General features: G+C 34.7%; 2 protein-coding genes across 7 annotated transcripts in view; one reads left to right on the top strand and one right to left on the bottom strand.

Annotated features, from left to right (window-relative positions):
* The window catches only part of LOC129488080 (thymosin beta-4-like), a 272,872-nt gene that overhangs the window by 67,765 nt on the left and 177,687 nt on the right, over positions 1-27,420 (bottom strand). The window lies entirely within an intron of this gene.
* Positions 1-27,420, top strand: part of LNPK (lunapark, ER junction formation factor) — an 83,009-nt gene that overhangs the window by 51,769 nt on the left and 3,820 nt on the right. For all 6 annotated transcript variants that reach the window (XM_055289808.2, XM_055289807.2, XM_055289812.2 and 3 more), the window contains 4 exons: positions 13,248-13,460; positions 20,625-20,730; positions 21,921-21,991; positions 22,789-22,959. In XM_055289808.2, the coding sequence (XP_055145783.1) occupies positions 13,248-13,460; positions 20,625-20,730; positions 21,921-21,991; positions 22,789-22,959 (561 nt within the window). The remainder of the gene's footprint in view (positions 1-13,247; positions 13,461-20,624; positions 20,731-21,920; positions 21,992-22,788; positions 22,960-27,420) is intronic.

Raw genomic sequence — 27,420 nt, 5'->3', positions numbered from 1 at the left:
GCTGGTCTTTTCAAAAACCAGCTCCTGGAGTCATCGATTTTTTGAAGGGTTTTTTGTGTCTCTATCTCCTTCAGTTCTGCTCTGATCTTAGTTATTTCTTGCCTTCTGTTAGCTTTTGAATGTGTTTGCTCTTGCTTCTCTAGTTCTTTTAATTGTGATGTTAGGGTGTCGATTTTAGATCTTTCCTGCTTTCTCTTGTGAGCATGTAGTGCTATAAATTTCCCTCTACACGCTGCTTTAAATGTGTCCCAGAGATTCTCATATGTTGTGTCTTTGTTCTCATTGGTTTCAAAGAACATCTTTATTTCTGCCTTCATTTCCTTATGTACCCAGTAGTCATTCAGGAGCAGGTTGTTCATTTTCCATGTAGTTGTGTGGTTTTGAGTGAGATTCTTAATCCTGAGTTCTAATTTGATTGCACTGTGGTCTGAGAGACAGTTATAATTTCTGTTCTTTTACATTTGCTGAGGAGTGCTTTATTTCCAACTATGTGGTCAGTTTTGGAGTAAGTGCGATGTGATGCTGAGAAGAATGTATATTCTGTTGATTTGGGGTGGAGAGTTCTGTAGATGCCTATTAGGGCCGCTTGGTGCAGAGCTGAGTTTAAGTCCTGGATATCCTTGTTAACCTGTCTCATTGATCTGTCTAATATTGACAGTGGGGTGTTAAAGTCTCCCATTATTGTGTGGGAGTGTAAGTCTCTTTGTAGGTTGCTAAGGACTTGCCTTATGAATCTGGGTGCTCCTGTGTTGGGTGCATATGTATTTAGGATAGTTAGCTCTTCTTGTTGAATTGACTCCTTTACGATTATGTAATGGCCTTCTTTGTCTTCTTTTGATCTTTGTTGGTTTAAAGTCTGTTTTCTCACAGACTAGAATTGTAACCCTTGCTCTTTTTTTGTTTTCCATTTGGTTGGTAGATCTTCCTCCATCCCTTTATTTTAAGCCTATATGTGTCTCTGCACGTGAGATGGGTTTCCTGAATACAGCACACTGATGGGTCTTGACTCTTTATCCAATTTGCCAGTCTGTGTCTTTTAATTGGGGCATTTAGCCCATTTACATTTAAGGTTAATATTGTTATGTGTGAATTTGATTCTGTCATTATGATGTTAGCTGGTTATTTTGCTTGTTAGTTGATGCAGTTTCTTCCTAGCATCGGTAGTCTTTACAATTTGGCATGTTTTTGCAGTGTCTGGTACCGTTAGTTCCTTTCCATGTTTAGTGCTTCCTTCAGGAGCTCTTGTAAGGCAGGCCTGGTGATGACAAAATCTCTCAGCCTTTGCTTGTCTGTAAAGGATATTATTTCTCCTTCACTTATGAAGCTTAGTTTGGCTGGATGTGAAATTCTGGGTTGAAAATTCTTTAAGAATGTTGAATATTGACCCCCACTCTCTTCTGTCTCATAGAGTTTCTGCTGAGAGATCCGCTATTAGTCTGTTGGGCTTCCCTTTGTGGGTAACTCGACCTTTCTCTCTGACTGCACTTAACATTTTTTCCTTCATTTCAACCTTGGTGAATCTGACAATTATGTGTCTTGGGGTTGCTCTTGTCAAGGAGTATCTTTGTGGTGTTCTCTGTATTTCCTGGATTTGAATGTTGGCCTGCATTGCTAGGTTGGGAAAGTTCTCCTGGATAATATCCTGAAGAGTGTTTTCCAGCTTGGTTCCATCCTCCCCGTCACTTTCAGGTACACCAATCAAACATAGATTTGGTCTTTTCACATAGTCCCATATTTCTTGGAGGCTTTGTTCGTTTCTTTTTACTCTTTTTTCTCTAAACTTCTCTTCTCGCTTCATTTCATTAATTTGATCTTCAATCACTGATACCCTTTCTTCTATTTGATCAAATTGGCTACTGAAGCTTGTGCATGCATCACGTAGTTCTCGTGCCATGGTTTTCAGCTCCATCAGGTCATTTAAGATCTTCTCTATGCTGTTTATTCTAGTTAGCCATTTGTCTAATCTTTTTTCAAGGTTTTTAGCTTCCTTGCGATGGGTTGGAACATCCTCCTTTAGCTTGGAGAAGTTTGTTATTGCTGACCTTCTGAAGCCTTCTTCTCTCAACTTGTCAAAGTTGTTCTCCATCCAGCTTTGTTCCTTTGCTGGCAAGGAGCTGCGATCCTTTGGAAGAGAAGAGGTGCTCTGGTTTTTAGAATTTTCAGCTTTTCTGCTCTGTTTTCTCCCCATCTTTGTGGTTTTATCTACCTTTGGTATTTGATGATGGTGACCTATAGATGGGGTTTTGGTGTGGATGTCCTTTTTGTTGATGTTGATGCTATTCCTTTCTGTTTGTTAGTTTTCCTTCTAACAGGACCGTCAGCTGCAGGTCTGTTGCAGTTTGCTGGAGGTCCACTCCAGATCCTGTTTGCCTCGGTATCACCAGTGGAGGCTGCAGAGCAGCAAATATTGCTGCCTGATCCTTCCTCTGGATGCTTCGTCTCAGAGGGACACCCGGCTGTTTAAGGTGTCAGTCGGCCCCTACTGGCAGGTGTCTCCCAGTTAGGCTACACAGTGGTCAGGGACCCACTTGAGGAGGCAGAACTTGAGCTGTTCTCGGAGCTCAAACTGTGCTGGGAGAACCAGTGCTCTCTTCAGAGCTGTCAGACAGGGACGTTTAAGTCTGCAGAAGTTTCTGCTGCCTTTTGTTCAACTATGCGCTGCCCCTAGAGGTGGAGTCTACAGAGGCAGGCAGGCCTGGTTGAGCTAAGGTGGGCTCCACCCAGTTCGAGCTTCCTGGCCCCTTTGTTTACCTACTCAAGCCTCAGCAATGGCAGACGCCCCTCCCCCACACCAGGCTGCTGCCTTGCAGTTCGATCTCGGACTGCTGTGCCAGCAGTGAGCAAGGCTCCGTGGGCATAGGATCCACCGAACCAGGCATGGGATATAATCCCCTGGTGTGTGGTTTGCTCAGACTGTTGGAAAAGCGCAGTATTAGGGCGGGAGTGTACCGATTTTCCAGGTAGTGTCTGTGACGGCTTCCCTTGGCTTGGAAAGGGAAATCTCCCAACCCCTTGCGCTTCCCGGGTGAGGCGATGCCCCACCCTGCTTCAGCTCATCCTCCGTGGGCTGCACCCACTGTCCAGCCAGTCCCAGTGAGATGAACCAGGTACCTGGTTCTGGATTTTGGAAATCCAGAAATCACCTGTCTTCTGCGTTGATCGTGCTGGGAGCTGCAGACTGGAGCTGTTCCTATTTGGCCATCTTGGAATGATCTGCAGTAGTATCCATGTGGAATAATTAATGATGGAGGAGAGAGTAAGGAGAATTGATTTGGAACTGTCCATGAGTAGGCAAGAGGGGATGTGATCTAATATACAAGTGGAGAAGTTGGCTTTTGACAAGTGTGTGATAGCTCATCTTTAGCAGTGAGGAAAGTCTGAGAACATGGGCAGATATGGGTAGGTGGTCAGGTTCTTTTTTTGAGATGTTTTCTTTTTTTGAGATGAAGTCTCACTGTATCACCCAGGCTAGAGTGCAGTGGCGTGATCTCAGCTCGCTGCAACCTCTGCCTCCTAGGTTCAAGTGATTCTCCTGCCTCAGCCTCCTGAGTAGCTGCGATTACAGGTGCCCGCCATGACACCTGGCTAATTTTTGTAGTTTTAGTAGATACGGGGTTTTACCGTGTCAGCCAGGCTGGTCTCAAACTCTTGACCTCAAGTGATCTGCCCTCCTCAGCCTCCCAAAGTTTTGGGATTATAGGTGTGAGCTACTGCGCCCAGCCAATTTTCTGATTGTGTCTCTATTTTCTTAGTGAGGATGAGGTTGGGGGAGATAATGTTGGAGGCTTGAAGAAAAGGTATGGAATAATGCCAGGGGACTCTAAAGGCTACTTAAAATGAATAGTCATAAATTTAATGCAGGATTCTGTGTGCTTTTCCAGTTACAGTCACCCCCGTAGGTGCCAGCATGGAGTAGGCAAATGGTTGGTTTTAACCAGGGTTGGGGTTCTGCCTAATGTACTAGATAATTTGATAAAGGGGGCCAGGAGCTGAAGTTGTTTGTAGGTGAGCCATTATAACAATGGATTATGGAATTTAAGATGATTATGAGGGAAATAAAGACATGAGTGGTAGTGATGGACAGTCAAAAGGTGTTGGTAGTGTTAATACAGGAATCCACAAACTGCAGCCTGCAAATGTGGGCCAAGACCTGTGTTTTATGGCTCTTCAGCTTAGAATGTTTTCACATTTTCAAAGCATTCTAAAAAATAAAGAGGAAGAATATGCAACAGGACCTTGTGTGGTCTGCAAAGCCTAAAATGTTTATTATGTGGCTCTTTCCAAAAATGTTCACTGACCTATTAATAATTAATAATTAATGGGTTATAGATCTTGCAGTTGGAGGAGGTAAGCTTAGAGGTTAGTGTGGTTGGAGAACAGGATGCTTAAACCTGAGAGGGGATCAGTTAATTCTGGTTGCAAAGTTGTAGGAATAGGTTATCACCATAGGAGTGAATGATTGAAATAGGGAGAATGATTAGATTTTTGGAGGATGCCCTAAAAATGAATGTTTTTTTTTTTTTGAAGACATGGTCTCACTCTGTCACCCAGGCTGGAGTGCGGTGGTGTCATCATGGCTTACTGTGACCTCAATATCCTGGGCTCCAGCCATCCTCCCACCTCAGCCTCCTGAGTAGCTGGGACTACAAGTATGTACCACCATGCCCAGGTAATTTTTTAACTTTTTGTAGAGATGGGGTTTCACTATGTTGCCCAGGCTGGTCTCGAACTCCTGGGCTCAAGCGATCCATCAGCCTCGGCCTCCCAAAGTGCTAGAATTACAGGCCTTAATCACCATGCCCAGCCTAAAAACAAATCCTTAACTGACCCTCCTATTGTTTTCTAGGAGGAAACCACCTATACATTTTCTTTTGCCTTTTGTACTCAACCCTGCACCTTTACTAATGAAATGTAACAAAAGTCAATTGTATCTTGCCACAGCTAAATTCAAAATCAGTTATTTTTGCAGAGACATTTAATGGTTTTAGCAAATAGAGTACAACTTATTTCAGTAGGTTTTAGAGTTTACTGACTTGTGTTCCATAGCATGTATTGAAAATTAAGTAGAAATTATAGATCTTTTTTTGATCTTTATACCAAATGGAGCAATACTTTATATTTTGCTGTTTTTTGGGGATGTGTTTGATTAAGAGAATCTGAAAAATGCCTTATAAAATAATAGATTCACCTTAATAAATTTGCCTTGTAAGAAATTTGGATGTTCTTTACATAAGTATCAAATTTATACTGTTAGAATTGTTTAGTATATAACAAACCATCCTAAAATTTAGTTATTTAACACAGCATTCTTTTTTTGCTCATGAAATTTGCAGTTTGGCTAGGGTTTGGTGGAAACAGCTTATCTGTGTCTCATATCAGTTAGAGCTACTTTACTGAGCCAGAGGATCTACTATCAAGGTGGTTTACACAGCTGTCAAGTTGGTGCTGGCTGTTGTTTCTTCTCCACATGGACTTCTCTCTCGGGTCACTTGAGTTTACTCTTCCCTAGTAGCAGGTTCCAAGACCAAGGAGCATAGGAGACAAAAAGTCCTGGATTCTGGCACAACTTTGTTCTCTTTGTCAAAGTCAGAGTACAATTTCAAGGGGAGGGTACACAGACATCCTCTGCTCTCGTTTGTTGAAAGGAGAATCAAAGGATTTTGTAGTCTTATTTTAAAACTGCCACATGTACTTTAATATAGATAACAAAGGCATTTCTATCCCAGTCCAGTTTTCATTGTTTATCTCAAATGCCATCATCACTGTAAACCCTTTCTTCAGCCCATCTAGATGACTAAGTTGTCAGTCCTCACTTCTTGTGAAGTCCTCACTTCACTCTATAGTACTTTGTTGGCTCCCATTATATGGCATTTAGCTTGTATTAGAATATTTAGTGAGTTTGTTTTTCTTGTCTTAAAGATAGCTTGCTACCTCTATATGCAACTCTGAATCCCCTTCAATGTGCTTATACTGGTGTTTTACTCTTAGTGGTTGCTTAATAAATGAGTTGAAGAAAATAAAAGTAAACATTTATTTTGGCATTGCTGTATTTTGTTTAAATGTTATAAAATAGTAATTTACCAAATAGGACCTTGGTGAACTGCAAGGTTCATGTTGTTTAATGTTGAGATTGCTAGAAGTTAGGCCAGATCAAAAATAAATTATTAAGGTGATAAAGGAAAGTAAATGTTAAGACAAAGAACTATAAAGCAAAATGTATTTTTAATTTGAAAAGCAGAACAAAAGAATAAACTCAACTAAAGGCTGGCAAGTAGTATATATTATTATTAATAGAAAACTTTCTGCTTAAAGATAGCTTTTTTGTATGGACTCCTGAAGTTAGTTGAGATTCTAAATGCAGCAGGCTGATTAGCAATCTTAATTCTATCTGCAATCTTTATCTGCCTTGCATGTAACATATTTACAGAATGGACAGGAAGATGGGGACATTTTTGAGAAGCCATTTTCCTGTTTATCACTCCAAATAAGTTGGGTAATAGGCAGTTGGAAATTTAACATTGAAATGCAAGAGGAAAATAGATTCATTTCATAGGTGTTTATTAAGCTCATACTCTGTACCAGTTACCTTTCCCACATCATGTGTCTGCAGAGATGTAGTTCCTGCTTATTAGCTTTTGATTAAAAGGGGTATACACATGTAAATAAATAGTATGCTAAGGACCAAAATGAAGGTAGGCACGAATTACAATGCATTATAACTTTTAATAATAATTTGCTGTGAGAATAGGATTGAAAAAGTACTCTTCAGGTAAAGGATTTACTCCATGTGCAAGGACTGGAAGAGAGAAACAACTTGGCACCTCAAGGTACTACAAATATTGCCATGTCCCTGAAAAAGGAAGGTAGGGTTCATATGAAGAAGGGATCAAATTATGAAGGGCTTTTTCTGCATCATTATGTAGTATAGTTCTGGAGTTCAGGACTTTATCTTATACACAACATATAAAGTCAGTGGAGGCTTTGAATTTTACATTGTTAGCATTTTACGAAGAATACTTTTTTTTTTTTTGGTAACATGGAGGTTATGTTGGATTGGAGAGAATATGACTGAGCCATAGAGATCAGTTAGGAATATCATCTAATATAGTTAAAAGATAAAGGCCTGTACTAGATAAGGTTACAGCAATAGCGTTGAGGAAAAAGAAGAGATTTAAGAGATAATTCAGGAGTGGATTGATACAGGCAATAGATTTGGAAAGCGGGGCAGGGGTTGGGGGTGGGAGGAAGAGTCAAGATGTGACCTAGGTTTTTGTTTGGACAACTGCTTAGGTGTTAGTATGTTAAGCCAGATAAAGAACATAATTGGAATACTGGTTTCTGTAGACGATAATAAATTTACTTTTGGATCTGTTGAATGGGAGTTATAGCAAGATGCTGAGGTTCATAGGTAGTTGATTATTTCATATGGAGCTCAGGAGAAAGGTTGAGGTTATGGATATACAGATTAGAAATAATGGGGAGGCATAGGTGATTATTATTGGAATGTGAGATTGAGTGAAATTGCCCAGAGAGAGAAAATAGAGTAAGAGCACCTAAGACAGAACTACAGGGAACATTGACATTTAAGGGTAGATGAAGAAAGAGGAGCCCAGGAAAAAGAATGATCAGAGTCAGAAGTAGAGCTAGATTGGTAGTAAGTAGCAGACTGAAATGAGGCCTTTGAATTTGACAGGTTGCATAACACAGAGAATATGGGCATTTTTGTCATAAAAACCAGAATTTGAATCCTGGCTCCATCTCTTATTTTACTGTGAGAATTTTAGCAAGTTACTTAGACATTGAACTTTGGTTTCTTCTTTTGAAAACTGGGGATAGGAGTTACCCCAAAGGATTGATATAAATAGTAGATGAAATTAGTAAATTCATATATAGTGCCTAGCATGGTTCCTAGCAGAAAATAGGGATTTAATAAAGAGTAGCTATGATAACGCAGCATTAGTAGTGGTATTATAACGTTGTTGGTGACCAAAGCAATGATACTTTCAGTGGTGGGTAATACTGTGGTAGCTAAAAAGGAGCACAAAAACCAGATTGAGTTGGGTTAAGAAGTGAAATGCAGAGAAGTTTTTTTTTGTTCTGTTTTTCAAAAAGCTTTGCGTCTATAGGAAGGAAGAGGTTATAAAGTCGTTTTTTAGCAATAAAAAGACATTGACCTATTGAGAGTACAATTTTAATAACGAAATAGGGTAGAAGCTGAATTTGGAGCAGCTTAGTATGAGTGGATGTGAACAGAATATACAGTGAACATGGACTTCAGAAAGTTTTGAAAGTAGAAGGAAGAGATGTCTTTATTATTTTGATTATTTAAAGGAATTACATTCAAATAAGTTAAAAAATACAGAACTGAAAACAATAGAAATTTACCTGAAAATATATCCCTGTGCCCTAACTATAGTACTATAGTATAATTTTTTTCACAATTATAAAAAGCAAAATTCACCCTAAGAGTTTTCACATCTGCATATGTGAATAGGCGTAAAGATTCCCCCACCCCCATTACTAAAATCCAATTTCTGAAATTTTCTCTTATGAGTCTTAGAACTGGGCACAGTAGTTCAGAAAGCCTTTGACCAGTGCTAGGGAAAATATGAATATTGCCTTTGTAGTTTTGCCAACACTCATATTAAGGAAATTTGGAATCTAGTGGGGTTTTAGTTCACATAAGGAGCAAGAAAAAACAAACAATCTCATCAAAAAGTGGGCTAAGAACATGAATAGACAATTCTCAAAAGAAAATATACAAATGGCCAATAAACATGAAAAAATGCTCAACATCACTAATGATCAGGGAAATGCAAATCAAAACCAAAATGCAATACCACCTTACTCCTGCAAGAATGGACATAGTAAAAAAATAAAAAAATACAAGATGTTGGTGTGGATGTGGTGAACAGGGAACACTTCTACACTGCTGGTGGGAATGTAAACTAGTACAACCACTGTGGAAAACAGTATGGAGATTTCCTCAAAAAATAAAAGTAGAACTACCATTTGATCCAGCAATCCCACTACGGGGTTTCTACCCAGAGGAAAAGAAGTCATTATACGAAAAAGATACTTGCACACACATGTTTATAGCAGCACAATTTGCAATCACAAAAACGTGGAACCAACCCAAATGTCATCAACCAATGAGTGGATAAAGAAAGAGAGAGAGATATATTATATATATATTATATAAATAATATAATTCATATATATATTTATTATATATATTATATATAGTTCATATATATTATATATAATATATAATTCATATATTATATATAATTATATTATATTCATATAATTCATATATATATAACATATATAATTCATATATATATATGAATGAGTGATGTAATACTACTCAGCCATAAAAAGGAATGAATTAACAGCATTTGCAGTGACCTGGATGAGATTGGAGACTATTACTCTAAGTGAAGTAACTCAGGAATGGAAAACCAAACATCGTATGTTCTCACTCATAAGTGGCAGCTAAGCTATGAGGGTGCAAAGACGTAAGAATGACACAGTGGACTTTGGGGACTCAGGGGAAAGGGCGGGAAGGGGATGGGAATAAAAGATTACAAATAGGGTGCAGTGTATACTGTTTGGGTGATGGGTGCACCAAGATCTTACAAATCACCACTAAAGAACTTACTCATGTAACCAAACACCACCTGTTCCTCAGTAACCTATGGAAATAATAAAGGAACTGGTACTATTAGCTAGATGAAAATCCAGGCCTCCTAATTATTGTATGGTGTTCTTCCTACTACAGCTTGATAATAGAACAAAGACAAAACCTTCTAGCAGCATAAAAAGAGTATTTTAAAAATCTGATAAATTAAGGGACAAGTATTTGTATTATAAAACATTCATCCCAATATTATTTAATGGCAAGCTAGAATTATACATTTAAGTTTTTATATAAATTGTGAATTTATACATTTAAACGACTTCACAAATAACTTTAAGGAAACATTTAATGTGTAAATTATATCTATATATTTTAAATAATTGCCTTAGAAATTCTAGATTGCTTAGTTTTTGATTTATTATAATTGTTGGAACCTTATATATGCCCTATTTCTGCTAATAGTTATTGCCTGTTAAGTACTTCGCATGTGCTTTGGCTGAGTTCTTTGTCTTGATTTTCTCATTTAATCTTTACAACAACCATAAGAGGTAAGTATTCGCATTATGAGAAAGCTGAACTGAGTGATATCATCAACTTGGAAAAGGTAGCATACACATCTAGTAAACAGGGTGGAGCTAAAATTATGACCATTTGATCCCGGAGTCTTTGCTTTGCACAGCTGTGCTGTTTTATCATTAATTTAAGCTTCTGTTTAATATAGTAGTTTTAAAAATATATCATTTGGGTTCTATTTACTTCATTTTTAATTGATATATAATTGTACATATTTTTGGGGGTAAATACTTGCATACAATTTATAATGATTAAATCAAAGTAATTGGGATATCTATCACCTCATTTATCTTTTATTTGTGTTGAGAACATTCCAATTCTTCTCTTCTAGCTATTTTGAATGACACATTATTGTTAATTGTAGTCACCCTACTGTACTATCAAACACTAGCTCTTATTCCTCCTAACTATATTTTTGTACCCACTAACCAACCTTTATTCATAACCCTTAATAAATAACCTCATTGAAAAGAGCTTGGTAATGGGTCTGTTTGCTTCATTTTGAATTTAAACCTAATATAGACATGTCATCATCCTCAGTGAATATGATTTTTGTTGGGTCATTGATCATTGATGAGGGTGTTAAAACATACTCCAGTTGAGAATTAACCTTATGGCATGCTCCTTATGATTTTTTGCCAGATTCATGTGGAATGCTTGGTGGCTCTTTTGGGGGCTTTGTATCTTATGTTTAAGGCAGGAAATGTTGGACATATCTAATATGACTATTTTGTTGAGTACTGGAAACTTTTTAGAGTAATTAATACAAAACTTTATGAATCACAAGTAGTTAAAAGTAGATAAATCTGAGGTATTTTAAATTGAGACTACCAGAATATTTTATAACAGTTTGACAAATATAGATTTGGTACCTTGTTATTTTAAACTATTGAAGATATTGTAACCCTTGATACTTGCTTTTCCTTTGAAAATGATGAAACTACGTTTTCTCCCTTTTGTAACTCTGCTATAACATTTTCCCCCTTTGCCTAAATTTAGATTTAGAATTATTAAGGTACGTCTCTTTTATGGAATGCTTGACACGGTGTCCTTTGTTAGCTAGTCTCCTTTCAGTGGTGTACTAGTGATAGTAAAAGCATTTCAGGTAATTTTCACTGGGTAAACGCACATTTAGAGGAAGTAGTCTCAAGTCTTCGTGAAGAGGAAGGATAATAGCTGCTTTTATGTAGTCTAATAAATGCTAAATTTTTATTTATCTGGAAGAAAAATGCCACTTTTTGAGTTATGCTTTACCTGAAAGTTGGCTGAAAAATGATTTACAGTATTTGATACCTTATTTTTAAATGAGCAATTAAATTATCAAATCCTAATATGATTTTATTGATTTCAGTACCTTTTGCAGCATTTAATGGCTTTCCTAGTATGCAACCACCTATTAAGGTGCTCCTTGTGAGTAAAAAATAAAGTTAGCAGCTAATTTGCAGATGTTAGGATATGATTTGTTCAAGTAACAGCTGAAATTTTCTATATAAATTGCATGGAAAGTAGCAAAATATAAAGATGGTTCCATTTATATAATGATACTGTGCTTATAATTTATTATTGCCATGGCTTGGTTAAACACTAAATTGTGAACCAATGGAAAATTAGTTGATCCTAGTAATTTTAGCTAAAATCATTTGAAAATACTTAGTTGTGTACAAAAACTGATATCTGAAATAAGTATTCATTAAATGTGAGCTATCGGTTTACAGACATTATCATATTTAATTCTCATAACAATTATATTAGTTAATATTATTATCCTAATTTTACAGATAAAATAACAGGTTTATCAAAGTTAAGTAACCTATCTGAAGTCATGTAGCCAGAGCCAGGATTCCAATCAAATCTTTCTGACTGCAGGGCCCCGGTTCTTAGCTAGTAGACTAGATTGGGATGAACTAAGATCTGATGCTAGAGCTGTACTTTCAATTGCAATGAACTTTCATGAAATTCTTTAACTGTCAAATAGAGTCCAAGTGTTTTGCTTCTGGACATATGTATTTTTACTATTTGTGCCAAATAAAAATAACTTACTTAGTTTCAGCTCACTAATTGAGGATTTGTGATAATTTAATGTGATAGGTAGAACTGAAAAAGTGTAACGGCTTCTTTATGTGAAATCTTACCACTGACATTCAAGTAAAATATTGGTGGGAATAGAGAATAATAGAATTCAATTTTATGTTACTGAGTACAAGTCATGAAACTTTTTTTGTAAAGAGCCAGATAGTAAATATAGTTAAATGGCCCTGAGAGCCATATGGTCTCTGTTGCAACTACTCTACTCTTCTAAAGCAGCCAGAGACAATCTGTAAACAAAAGAACTGGCCCGTGTTCTAATAAAACTACAAAAGCAGGCGGCAGCCTGGATTTGGCATGTTTGCTGACCCCTGTTACAGAGAATCTTGTAATTTCTGTAACTATAAGCTAAGATTTATTAATGATGAAATATTGTTTATATGGAGTAGATCTGTTGAATGTTTTGGCCAAAACAAATTTGCCAAAAGGATAGCAATACCATAAAGGAGAATGGAAATGGTACCTAATAGTAAAAATACTTTTTCAGCATTTCTATAACTACTTAGATTAATTACTTTGATAATTCCAGAATATACGTATTCACTTATCTCTTAGTTTTTAGTTTTTTAAATCTTGAAAAACAAATCTGCAATTTGGAGTTTTCACTAATTCTGATAAACTTTCTTTCCTTTATTATAATTAGGAAGACTACTTTAAAAAGACATGGCACATAATTGGGTGATTTTATTTTACTGGATTTGTTTTGAAAAGTGCTATCAGTAGCTACACTTAGATCATGGCTTGTTGTGTAAACATGTACAGTTGAACTATAAGTTCAGAAATAGAGTACTTCGTTTTCAATGTCACATATTATAGACTTATTATTATAAGTAGTTTTGACACTACAATGCCTTTTGGGGCTGTAAAATTTTAATAAATATAAATTGTTATACTGGCTAATATGGTATATTGGAAATTAAGTCTAGTATGTACTTACTCTTCTCAGAGATTCGTCAGCGAACTGCAGCTCAAAGAAACCTTTCTCCAACACCAGCAAGCCCTAACCAGGGCCCTCCTCCACAAGTTCCAGTATCTCCTGGACCACCAAAGGACAGTTCTGCCCCTGGTGGACCCCCAGAAAGGACTGTTACTCCAGCCCTATCATCAAATGTGTTACCAAGACATCTTGGATCCCCTGCTACTTCGGTGCCTGGAATGGGTAAACAGAGCACTTAATGTTATTTACAGTTTATATTGTTTTCTCTGGTTACCAATAAAACGGGCCATTTTCAGATGGTATGGAAATGGCATTTCATTTGGAAATAGCAGAGCAGTTATCTGATTAAGCAGGAGTTCCATATTCAATTAGCCATAACTCTTTACAGCTGGCACCTTGTGATACTGAAACCTATTTCTTGAGCTCATTTAACTGTTATGGCTTCTTTGTTTAAATGGCAATAAAACTTTGTATTATTCTCTAGCCAACAGTACAGCATATCTTTTTATATTCAACTTTAGAATGCCTCCAGATTTATATAAAACGGGGATAGAAGAAAACACTTTTGGAATGTATTGATGTTTTTTGCTAAACTCCATACATGTATTTTTAAACATGACAACATATTTCAGGAATAATACTCCTGTATTGTGGTATACTTTTGTTAATGTGGGCGAGTAGATTTTTTTTTTAAGGCATAGAACCTTAGTATTTTCTGATAGATATTTTATAAAGCTCTATTAAATGAACATATTCTCTTTATTTTATTTCATAGATTATCTCTTTTCACTGTGGTGGATCTCTAGGGGAAGATCCCATTCTGAAGTGTAATAGACTATAGTACCCTGCAGTTTCTTTTGGAGTGTGATTGGGGCATGGAAGTCCACTGCTTTAGCACAGATAACATTGTTTTATGTAGATTTCCATGTCATATCGTTGCATATGATAGTAAATTATTTATTTTCTTTTAGATTATTTAATTCTAATGTAGATTACTTTGTTATTTCATGACTAATTACTAATATATAATTAATAATGATTTTGAGGCTAGACAGTAGATGATATCAGATAATCAGAGTATTTGTGTAGTAAAATCAATAAATAATGGAAATGTCACTTAATACAGTAGATGTTTTTCCTGTTTTCCTTCAAAAATGCAGCATAAGATTTAAAACTCTTCATTTATTAACAAATTAAGAATACCGACTATAAATGAAATGTATACAAACCTTAAAACTTTTAAAATAGTTACATAAAACAATACTTTTAAATTTGACATATAATGACAATACTTAAGGCAGCCATATATTTTATGAAATTGAGAAAAGTTAAATTGATTGGAAATTACTAATGTTTCTGTTGTCATCTGGTTGATTTGAGATACCCATGATTTGTAAATTAAAATTCCTGGTTGTTTAATGAAAGAACTTTTTTGGGTGCGAATGTATGGATTATATACGTTTGTGTATCTAATTTATTTTAAGCAAAAAGTTTAGCAATATATAAAGTAATAAAAACTGTATTGCACATGTAAGAATAGGGCTATAGAATTAATAATAGCCTAGATTTTATGATCATGTAAATATAACATGTTTTACTAAAGTTTTTAATTAGTTTCTGTGTGAAAGACTGTTTAAATTGTACATTGTCAAAAATGTGAATGAGTTAAATAATTTATTATAAAGAAGATTAATACTTAATTTTTTCTTTATGCCATATTTGTGGAAGAGAATCAATTTAATGTGTATTACCACAGAGCTCCCATATGTTTGAAAATTAATAACCAGCAGGTACTTGATAATTTGCCAGCCTGTGTAAAAATGACCAGTATTCCTACAATGATTGCTTTTGATGTTTGTATTAATTACCATTGTCTATAACAGCATGAATATAAAGATGCATGTGTAAGAGGTTTAAGATATTTTTATGAAATCTGTTATTTCATTTATCCAGATTCTTTTGTGGATATGTTCACTTTAAATATGTAGAAGTAAAATACTCTAGCAAGTTAAGTTGGCTTAAATGCTTTCCAAATCTAATTTGGCTTGCTTATTCAAGTTGAAAATTTGATAATGAGGGATGACCATGTCTGGTTTCAAGTTTATTTTTTGATGATAATAATTGAATGTTGTTAGCACAAGTAAACCAATAACTTAGCTGATGGAATCTTTTTTGTTGTTTTTTTGAGACAGAGTCTTGTTCTGTTGCCCAGGCTGGAGTGCAGTGTCATGGATCTTGGCTCACTGCAACCTCTGCCTCACGGGTTCAAGCAATTCTCCTGCCTCAGCCTGCCGAGTAGCTGGGATTACAGGTGGGCGCCACCAGGCCTGGCTAATTTTTGTATTTTTAGTAGGAGTTTTGCCGTATTGGCCAGGCCATTCTCAAACTCCTGACCTCAGGTGATCTGCCCACTTTGGTCTCCCAAAGTGCTGGGATTACAGGTGTGAGCCACTGCACCCTGCCAGTGATGGAATCTTAAAAGTGTACTTGAGAGCCGGGCACGGTGGCTCACGCCTATAATCCCAGCACTTTGGGAGGCGGAGATGGGCAGATCACCTGAGGTCAGGAGTTCAAGACCAGCCTAACACAGTGAAACCTCATCTCTACTAAAAATACAGAAATTAGCCGGGCCTGGTGGCAGGCGCCTGTAATCCCAGCTACTTGGGAGGCTGAGGCAGGAGAATTGCTGGAACCTGGGAGGTGGAGGTTGCAGTGAGCTGAGATAGCGCCACTGTGTCTCAAAAAAAAAAAAAGTGTACTTGATTTCTAATACTAAGAACTTGGTCTAGAACCTAACTTTTATTTACTAATAGCTATAATTTTGACATCAGTTGCCCTTTTATAGATGGTAATAGCCTTTAAATTTGTGATTATTTACAAATCAAATTTCCTTTTTATTCCTTTGAATTACAGGAATTTAGTATAATGTAGTATTGCTATCCTAAAGCCATCTTGAATACTTGAAAGATTTTGTCATAGCCATTTTGAAACCCTTGTATCCCTATATTGCAGGGCGTCTTCCAACGGGTCCATTTTATTTCAGAGTCTTCTATAAAGTCTTCATGTAAACCTCCATTGCTGCCCACCTTATTATGTTCATTCTGTCATTTTACAAAGGCAAACATCACATTTTATTTTATTCTGTCACTGTCTTCTCAGTGCCTTCTGTGTTGTCTCAATTCAGAGTATCTCCTGCAAATAGTTCTCTTTCAGTTTTCAGAGGTTATAGGGTTACAATTCATAACGTTTGAATGTGTAACTCTTGTTATTATTTTTATATAAAATAAAAATTAACTAAATTTTATATGTTATTCCTCCACTCCCCACTCACCATTATTCTCTTATGATATTGTCTAATTTATTACATGAACACAGTATATTTCTCTTCACTCATTTAGGTCATTAATTTCTTTTCAGCAATGTTTTGTAGTGTTTGGTTTATAGATTTTGCACATTTTTTGGTTAAATTTACATCTAATTATTTCATATTTTTAATGCTGTTGTAAATGGTATTGTTTTATTAACTATTTCCAACTGGTTATTGCTAGTATATAGAAATACAATAGATTTTTGTATATTGCTCTTGTATCCTATAACCTTGATAAACTAATTTATTGGCTCTAGATAGTATAACTTTTTTGTAGATTACATAGTATTTTCTACATAGACAGCCACATTGTCTGAATAAAGAAAATTCTACTTCTCCCTTTCCAATCTGGTTTTCTTTTGTTTATTTTTCTTACCTTATTATATGAGCTATAACCTTCAGTACAATGTTAATAGAAGTGCTAGGAGTGGACATCCTTGCCTTTTTGTTGGTCTTAGGGGAAAAGCAATTATTCTTTCACAGTTTAGCATGATGTTAGCTCTAGGGCTTTTTGTTTTAATAAATACTCCTTATCAGCTTGAAGTGCCCATCTATTCTTAGTTAGCTGAAGGTTTTCTTTTAAATCAGTAATAGATGGTGTATTTTTTCAAATGCTGTTTCTACATCTATTGAGATGTTTATATTGGGCTTTGTTTCTTTGTATTAATGCCTGTTCATATAGTGAATTACATTGATCTTTAAATGTTAAACTAACTTGCTTTCCTGGAATAAATCTCACTTGATCATGATGAATTATCTTACATGCATATTGTTGGCTTTGATTTGCTAGTATTTTGTTAAAAATGTTTATATCAATACTCATTAGGAATATTGGTCTGTGGTTTTTTTGTTTATTTTTTCCTTGTCGTATCTTTGTCTGGTTTTGGTATCAGAGTTATGTCGGTTTCATTTCATAACATTATGAGTAAGTATTCCCTATTCAGTTTTCTGGACAATTTGTGTAGAATTGGTATTATTTCTTCCTTAATTTAAATGTTTCCTTAATTTTAAAGATATGACCAGTTGAAGCATCTGGGCCTGGTATTTTTTTTTTTTTCCTGAGAGAAAAAGGTGTTTTTTTTTTTTTAACTAAAAATTCAATTTCTTTAAGAAAAACTATGACCAATATCATACACGATCGTAGATGCAAAAATTCCTAACAAAATTTTAACAAATAATTATTTTTATCTTCTTGAGTGAACTTTGGTAGTTTGGTAGTCTTTCAAGGAATTCGTCCATTTTATCTAACCTGTAGAATTTATTGGCGTTAAGTTGCTCGTAATATTCTCTAATTATTCTTTTAATGTTTTTACAGTCCGGAGTTATGGCATTTTTCTCCTTTCTGATATTAATAGTTTGTATCTTCTTTTTTTTTTTTCCTGATTAGTCTGGCTAGAGGTTAACAATTATATTGATCTTTTCAAAGAACCAGCTTTTCTTTATTATTTTTGTATTTTCTGTTGTATTAATTTCCTCTCTGATCTTTATTATTTCTTTTATTCTGTACTTTGGGTTTCATTTGCTCTTCTTTTTTAGTTTCTTAATGTGGAAGCTGAAATTATGGATTTTAGTCCTATCTTCTTTTGTAATATAGGTGTTTAACATTATAAATTTTCTTTTCAGTATTGCTTTAGCTGCATATTATAAATTTTGATTTTTTTTCCATTTTCATTCAGTTCAAAATACTTTCTAATTTTCATTTTTTCTTTGAATCCTGGGTTATTCAAATGTATGTTATTTAGTCACCAAATATTTGGAGATTTTTCAGATGTTTATCTGCTGTTGATTTCTAATTTAATTATATTGTTAGAAAACATACATTGTGTTATTTGAATCTTCTTATGTGTATTGATACTTGTTTTATGTCTGAGAATGCCATGTATTGGTAAATGTTTTATATTTACTTGAAACAACATATATATGTCATGGGCGATTGGTTCCAGGATCCCCCAGTGGATACCGGCATCCACGGATGCTCAAATCTCTTAAAAGAAATGGCATAGTATTTGCATATAATCTATACATATCCTTCCATATACTTTAAATCATCTCTAGATTACATATAATGCATAATAGAGTGCAGTCAGTTATCTTTTAAGGTGATTTAAATAATAAAAAGTCTTATGTATTTACCCACATGATAACTGTTTTAGATTCTTTATTCCTTTGTGTAGATCTTGCTTTCCATCTGCTATCACTTTCCTTCTGCCTGAAGGACTTCTTTTTAACATTTCTTGTATTGTTCTTCTAGTGATGAATTCTTTCAGTTTTGTATATCTGTAAAAGTCTTCATTTAAAAAAGATGTTCATACTGGATATAAAATTTTTGACAGTTCTTTCAGAACTTTAAACATACTGTTTCATCGTTTTCTGGTTTGCATCTTTTCTGATGGGAAGTCTGCTGTCATTCTTATCTTTTTCTCTGTACATAATGTATTTTTTCTTTTTTTTTTTTTAAGATTTCTCTCTCTTCTTTTTCTTTTTTTTCTTTTTTTTTTTTTTTTTTGAGATGGAGTCTCGCTGTGTTGCCCAGTCTGGAGTGCAGTGGCACAATCTCAGCTCACTGCAACCTCCACCTCCCAGGTTCAAGCAATTCTCCTGCCTCAGCCTCTCGAGTAGCTGGGACTACATGTGCATGCCACCACGCCCAGCTAATTTTTGTATTTTTAGTAGAGATGGGGTTTCACTATGTTGGCCAGGATGGTCTCTATCTCTTGACCTTGTGATCTGCCCACCTCGGGCTCCCAAAGTGCTGGGATTACAGGCATGAGCCACTGCACCCGGTCAAGATTTTCCTCTTTATTATTGGTTTTCAGCAATTTGTTCATGCACTGTCTTGGAGCAAAATTATGTTTCTTGTATTTGGGATTTGTTGATATTTTTGAATCTGTGGGTTTATAGATTTAATCAAATTTGGAAAATATGCATTATTTAAATAGTTTTGTCTTTTTGTCTACTAATTCAGTCATTTTCATAATTTCTGGGTCAATTTTGATTGATTTTTCTTATCAGTGATATTTTCCTGCTTATTGGCATGTCTAGTAATTTTTAATCTGTTGCCAGAGATTGTGAATTTTAAGTTATTGAATACTGGGTTTTAAAAATTCCTATACAGTACTCTTCTGAATACTTTACCTAATGGCCTGTGTGTTAGGAGGTTTTCCCACTCTGATTGGAAATGGGCAATATTCTTGGCCCTGTATGAATGCTGTTTCTTTTCACCTTTTTGAGTAGTTTTTTTCCTCCATCCTCAGATAGTTTTCTCACATGCATGCACCAGTCAGTACTCTGCTGAATTCTCCAGTAGATCCTCTGCAAATCTTTGTTGTTCTTTCTCTGTGCCTTCTCTCCTGCTTGGTACCCTTTCTTGTGAACTCAATATGCCTTGGCCTTCTCAGAATTCTGGCTTTGTCTCCTCAACTATGAGAGTCTGCTACACTTCACCTGGGTTTACTTTCTTTTCACTGCCAAGTGGAAACTCTCTGTAGGCAATAAGCTGGGGCAGTTGTAGGGCATGTTTTGTTTTTAGTCTTCTCAGGGAACAATAACCTACATTGCTTGATATCCAGTGTCTTTAAAACTGTTACTTCATATGTTTTGCACAGTATTTTAATTGTTTTAGGTGGGACATTAAATCTGACACCTGTTGCTCTATTATGGCCTGAAGTGGAAGTCGCCTGATTTACTATCACGTAGGCTTTTAAGAGTTGGAGCATTTTAAAAAATCAGTTTTTACACAACTAAGCATAATTTTATTTGCTAGTAGTTATGTAGGAATCTACTACAGAATCTACTGGCAAAGGTAGTTCTAATATAGCACATATTTAAATATATTTTTGTAGTACAGTATTTTTAATGAAAATTTGAATGTTCTTCAGAGATTTATAAGAATTAGTATTTTGCTCTTTTGTTAAAACCTTTTAAAAGTTCTAACAAGTATAGGTAGTTCTTGGTAATGGAATTAAATTTTATGTGTATTTCATGTATATAAATTTTGTATGTATTTATTTATTTAATAGGTCTTCATCCTCCAGGTCCACCTTTAGCAAGACCTATTCTCCCCCGAGAACGAGGTGCTTTGGATAGAATTGTTGAATATTTGGTTGGTGATGGTCCACAAAACAGGTAATATTTACTGGGGTGGTAGATAAATGAAAGTGAAAACAGGATGTGTGTGTGTACACACTAGATGTTATACAGTTTTGTGGCACCTATTTTCTGACTTTAGAGCATAATGGAATATTTTATAGCCCTGCAAAAGAGTATATACTCAATTATTTGACAGTAGAGGTTTTGACGACATAGTCTGGATTAAATCCATTTTGAAAAAATATTAACTGTGCTATAACTTTTAGAGAAACTGGATTATTTCATTGAAACTTTTAAACTTGAAAGAGCAAAAACATAGTTCAACTCTGATAGGTTCTAAGAAATGGAGCTTTATAGGTATCAGTACTGGACTTGGTGATAGTAGTACTTTTAATGTTAAGAGCAATTTGCATGTATTTAGTACTTAGCAGTTCTCAAAATGCTTTTCCAATTATTCTTAAAATAACTCTAGGAAGATCGTATGATATGTACAGAGCAATTGTCAAAGTATAGATTTTTAAAAAATTCATTGGATAATAGATGTTTGACAGCGCTCCTAATTATTATTTAAAAAAGGAATCAGAATTTAATGTTTATGTAATAAATTGTATGTTATTCAAAATAGAATGACATTTGATATAGCGAAGTATTCATTGAGTATATCCACAGAGAACTGAGAAAGTATATAAATAGAAAATGAGGCAGATGTTTAGTGTAACTGGGAAAGGTATAAGAATCATGTATAGAAATTAATCTTTGGGTTGTACTAAACAAAATTAAATATGTTTATTTGCCACAAGACATCTCAGGTTTTAATAATATTCATTGTGAATCTCTAAGAGGGTTCCAACTTTTCCAGCCTTATCTGACCACAGATTTGGAGGCTTTCATCCCCAGGACTATACTTTGGGAAACACCAAAATTTAAGTGTTCAGTTGTCAAATATGTTTCTGCTAATTTAGTAAAGATATATTCATTTAACTGTTGCTTAGTTTATTTTAAATTTGATGTGTAAGTTATATTTTTAAATGCTTGAAATTTGGGCTTTGGTTAATTTTGGCTTTTGTTTAATGAATATTGTTTTGTGGTTTACTAAGTCTCATATAATTTGTTATGGCATATTTAGCTGTGTTAAAATATAAATTAGCCATGATGGCTAAATTAGTCTCTGTCAGGAGGTTTGTCTGCATTTGTAACTGGTATGTTCATTTTTTCTTATGGTGTAGGTATGCACTTATATGTCAGCAGTGTTTTTCTCATAATGGCATGGCTTTGAAGGAAGAATTTGAATACATTGGTAAGAATTATTGAGCAATTAGATTTAAATATTTTACGCTTAAATATTTTATTCTATGCCATTTTCTATGCAGTGTCATTTTATTTTATATACTCTCTTTGTATACATTGGTTAGGCGTATTATCCTTATTTTAGTACATAGAGCAAGGCAGGGAAGACAATTCAGGTTTCTTCCTATATAATGTACAGCCTCTAGGCCAGTTGTTCTCAAACCCCACTGTGTATCACAATCACCCAAAGAGCTTAAAATAATTATGATACCCAGGACCCATTTATAAAGAGTCTCCTTTAATGTACTGAGTATGAGGTCCAGGCATCAATATATTTTTTAAAGCTCTGCAGATGATTCTCATGTGTAGCTACTATTAAAAAGTACTGTGGTAAATTGAAAATGCTTCTAAAATATTATGTACTACATTTTCATGGATAAGTGTGCAAGGTTCTGGATTTTAAAATACCTAATAATTCTGGTGACTAGAAATGTAATCTCACTAATTCATTTAAATCATTAATATTATTCTGCTATCAACCTGCTGTGTAACTTATTACATAGTTAGCCTGCTATGTAACCTGTTATGCCTTTTCTGCCTTTAATTTTAAAAATTAAAATTCTAATAATTAGGAAGTATGCTTTAGTTCTGTTTAGAGCATCTACCATATTATTATTTAAATAACATACACGGTAACTTTTAAAAGGTTCTTTTGAATATCTGCAAAAGTGATCTTGTGAGTTAACTAATTAGCCTTGAACTTTGTTTGGTTTGTGGTTTTGCTTATTTTTAAAAAATTCTCTGCAGCTTTTCGATGTGCCTACTGTTTTTTCTTGAACCCTGCAAGAAAAACCAGACCTCAGGCTCCAAGACTTCCTGAGTTTAGTTTTGAGAAGAGGCAGGTGATGGAAGGTTCAAGTTCAGTTGGTCCCTTGCCATCAGGAAGTGTGCTTTCATCAGACAACCAGTTTAATGAAGGTATGAATATGTTAAACAGTTTTGCCCCTTAATGACATGTGTTATTTAACAATAATAAAAGCATAATGCTTTTAGATGGATTAATTTATCAGATTTTGCCACATGCATATGTCAACTATGGCTCTGTTACCATGGCCTCCTGTGTGATAGGTGTGATGTGTTTCACTTTTAACATGCAGGTTGTATTGTGATAAGCAACATCTAGCATCAGCTAGCTAAATACTGTTTATGGAGTGACCTTTTCTAAAAACTGTTGGGAGATTTGATTAGTAATATTTTCATGGGTTAATTTTTTCAGTTTATCTGAGTGAAAGATTATTGGAATTATGAAACAACTATTGAAAGGATAAAATACAAGATTTGTGATTAACATTGATAAAATAAGTTTGTATCTACCACATGAATTGGTGGAAATTACCAGAAAGCAGGAATCTTTGGAATTATAAAGTTATCTTTGCGTTTTTTTGGATTACTGTATCAACAGGACTGGTATTTCATTAAAACAAACAATTTTCTAAAGGTTCAGAAGATTAACATTGCCTTTGATGTAAAAATCAACCTTATTTTAGAGAAACAATTTATCAGAATTTATTGGGTTTTAGAATTCATCTTACAATTCTGTTTTAGGAATTCTTGAGGAAGTTTCATGAAAAAATGGAAAAGATGAGGTGGAAGATTAGACTATTGCCAGCTCTTTCTTGCTACAGTATTAATATTTGGTCAGGAGCTCTTTGTTAATCAGTTCTGAATTATGAAGATTGCCAAAATTATGAAACAGGCCATAATGTTTTGTTGGTATGTGTGATATGGAAAAAAATGCATATTCGAAGTTTAGTTCACGTAATTTATTTACCAGTCAGGATTAATTATTTTAATTTCTAGGAATTATCATTTACATGTATTTGATATTTTCTTCATAAAAACATTGAGTACTGTAAAAAATTGCTTTAATTGAGAATATTATATGAAGCAGTGAATTTTCAGATTTCAGAAATTTAGTATGGGATTTGAGTATCGATATTTTTTTTAACTTTGAAGGGTGAACCTAAAATGTGTGTGTCGAATTGGGTTTGGCTTTTGGCTTACTAACAAATATCAAAGTGAATTTGAATACAGATAGCTATGACAGAGGCCTGTATTCTTCCAACACTGAATCAATGCATTCATCTTCTCCAAGTCTGCAGCATCAACTTCAAACAAAATATCAATTTTTTTCTTTTGCTTAAGTCGTGCTCTGAGCTGCATGCTGTCACATGCAAACTGCATCTGCCTTGCCATTGCAAGGCACTGCATCTGCCTTGCCATTGCAGCCTCGTGGAACTGAAAATTAAAGGATTTCATACTGAAGATGCCTAGAGGAAAAACCGAAGTCTTTTCCATGACTAGCCCTGCTTATAGAAGCTAAAGTGAATATCTGTAAGCTAATAGTTGGGACAGAAAAAAAAAAAAAAAGACAAGATAAGAAAAAACAGTCAACACAGTGAAAATCTTGATAAGGAGTCCCATACTTTCTGTCTTCTGCTAAGGTCAACATAGATAGTTAGCAAACAACACCCAGCTATACCTATCCTTCTCATCTAATCTAGGAGGAGCAATACCCCAGATGTCTCATTTTCTGTCTGAAATTCCTGGAAAGAAGTCTTACTGGCTCAAACCCATCCCCAATAAGGTAATGTTATTACATGAAGACAAAACTGGAGGCAGGGTTTGATAACTCCATAATGCTAAAAACTGAAGCAACAATTCCATTTGGTTAAGATAGTTTCTAGAATAATAACTTTCATACTTCTCTTTGGATTCATCAAAGTGGCCATGAGCATCTTTTTCTTTGGCTTTCCAGAAGATTGAAACTTTTTTCAGGACTTACTAACTCAACACTGTGACACACAGTTATCAATTCCAAGCTGGCTTCCTTTAGTAAACAACTGGAAGTATATCTGATGAACAGATGAAGCTGCATTTGTTTTGAACACCGGTGGCTTATGAGTATATTGAACTATTAATGAAGACCATATCATCTCAATCATCTACTCTTTGCTAACAGCCAATGTTTTAGATTTCTGATTTCTAAATGATGTAGATACTTGAGGTCTGAAAAAAAACTTTCCTGCTTTAATTCTTACATTATTAAAAGTATTGCAGTGGCTCCTTCTTAGCAGCAGAAACTGTAGAGATGAAGTTATTGAAGTTACAGATGGAACCAAAAGATAACTTTCTTCCATCCAAACTTTTCTTTAAACAAATATCAGTAACCATTTTTATGAACAATCAAGAATTAATAGAAGAAATATTTTTTTCAATCTGTGATGTAAGGATTTTGAAGTTAAGTTTTGCCTGGATTCTGATTTTGGAAGATTTCGCATTTAGGATGGGGCACAAAGCTGTTTTTCTGGACCGCTCTTTAGAAAAACATACAGAATCTTGGAAAGTTTTCATCAAAGGAGGAGACCTAGAAGAAATTTCTCTCATTAATTTCTCACCTGAATACCTAGAATATTTTTTTTCTGGAATTTTACATCCAGATGCTTTGGTAATAGATTATTAGAGAAATACAACAAATTATGGATGTAGATTGTCTTTTTATTTGAGGGCATACTAAATATGGCAAGAAATGAACTGCTTTTAGGTTCCTCAGTTTCTTTTATGGTTAAATAGATAGTACCCTAGTACTTGAATCTCTGCTAAGTTACATTAAAGTGGTTTATCAGTTTTACCTTTTTTAAAAAAAGCATTCTTTTTATGGTATGTGATCATCATTAGAGTGCTAGGTTTCTACATTGTTGGTATTCTGATGCAGTGATTTTTTGGCTACCATGTTTAAAAAATGTTACTGTTAATATTGTGTTTGTATTGCCCAGTTGTATTTGTCTAGGTCTCATGCAATTATTTTAGTAGAGTATAGTTTTTGTCCAATTGGAAATAACTTCCTAATAATAAAACTCATGGCATCTAATCAATGCTATCAAAAATAGCAAGTGAAATTTATATAAGGTAAAATTTAACTTGATAATATGATTTTAGTCCTTCTCTTTCTTTTATGCAAAACACTGTTACCATTAGGTTGTGCTGAGCATGGGAAAATTCTAAGTTTAGTATTTTTGTTATGCTCCAGGAAATTAAACTATTTGATAATGTAAATTTTGTTGAATTCCATGTATTTACCAGATCCATTAAATAATCTTTTTATACCTTTGTTTATATTTACTTATGTGCAGCCTTCTCAAGATATGTAGTACGTTTTTGCATGTTTGTTTTAGACATAGAGATCTTTTGGCCTTCTCACTCCCTTTTCTAAAACACTTTCACTTAATAGTTTAGTTTTAGATCATTGCTTAATAATTAAACTCTTGGCCAGGCATGGTGGCTCACGCCTGTAATCCCAGCACTTTGGGAGGCCAAGGTGGGCAGATCACAAAGTCAGTTCGAGACCAGCCTGGCCAATATTGTGAGACCTCGTCTCTACTGAAAAATACAAAAATGATCCAGGCGTGGTGGCATGAGCCTGTAGTCCCAGCTACATGGGAGGCTGAGGCAGGAAAATTGCCTGAATCCAGGAGGCGGAGGTTGCAGGGAGCTGAGATTGCGCCACTGCACTCCAGCCTGGGCGACAGAGTGAGACTCTGTCTCAAAAAAAAAAAAAAAAATCCTTAACTTGTCTAATTAATTTTCTCAGAAATGGTAAATAATTAAATGGTATTCTGTGTGTTGATGAATACTAGCTATTATGAGTGGTTATAATTTAATTGGATTTTATTTACTGAGTTATTGGGTTGAGTTGGGGTGAAATTTGTACCTTTGTTTCTTAAATATAAGTTAACCATTTTCCTTAAGGCAGGAAAATCTTGTAAAAAGTGCCTTGTTTAAAACTTATGAGTTAAAGACATGTTGTCAATTTTAATTTAACAGTTCCTTTGGGTAAGTTTGTAGCTTACATATATAGTGGGCACTGATGTGTTAGCAAGGCAAAAATATATGAAGTTGTTTTGCTAGACTATTATTTAATTTTCTTAAGAAATTATTTTTTCAAGAACTAGAGTAAAAACCTAAACATGATGTTCTTTACATGTTTTTGCATGTGTGTAGTTTATAGGTGGGGCAGTGATATTCTTTATATAATTACACTGTTTTATGAGTTTCAGTTTTCTAGCTGAGTTGAGACTTTGCCCAAACAACTGGAAGCCAATTGTTACTATTTGGTAAAAAATAATAATAATATCTCAAAAATAAGAATATTGAGGTTGGGGTAGGGTGATGGCAGGAGTGGGGAAAGAAATTGCATGGATCATTTTTTGTTCTATGACATTGTGGTATATTGTTTTCTTGACATTATAGATGCCAGAGTTGATTTAAAAATTTTCCTTACAGATGGAATTAGGTCATTCAGGTAATTGTTTCATATCTTAGTCTTAAACTAGGCCATAAAGGGAAGAGTAGGGTTGTTTAATTAGTGTGAACACAAAG

The sequence above is a fragment of the Symphalangus syndactylus genome, chromosome 8 (genome assembly GCF_028878055.3).
Source record: "Symphalangus syndactylus isolate Jambi chromosome 8, NHGRI_mSymSyn1-v2.1_pri, whole genome shotgun sequence".
Classification (NCBI taxonomy): Eukaryota; Metazoa; Chordata; class Mammalia; order Primates; family Hylobatidae; genus Symphalangus; species Symphalangus syndactylus.
Note: the sequence above shows the minus strand (reverse complement) of the source record. Positions and strands in the feature narration are given on the sequence as shown.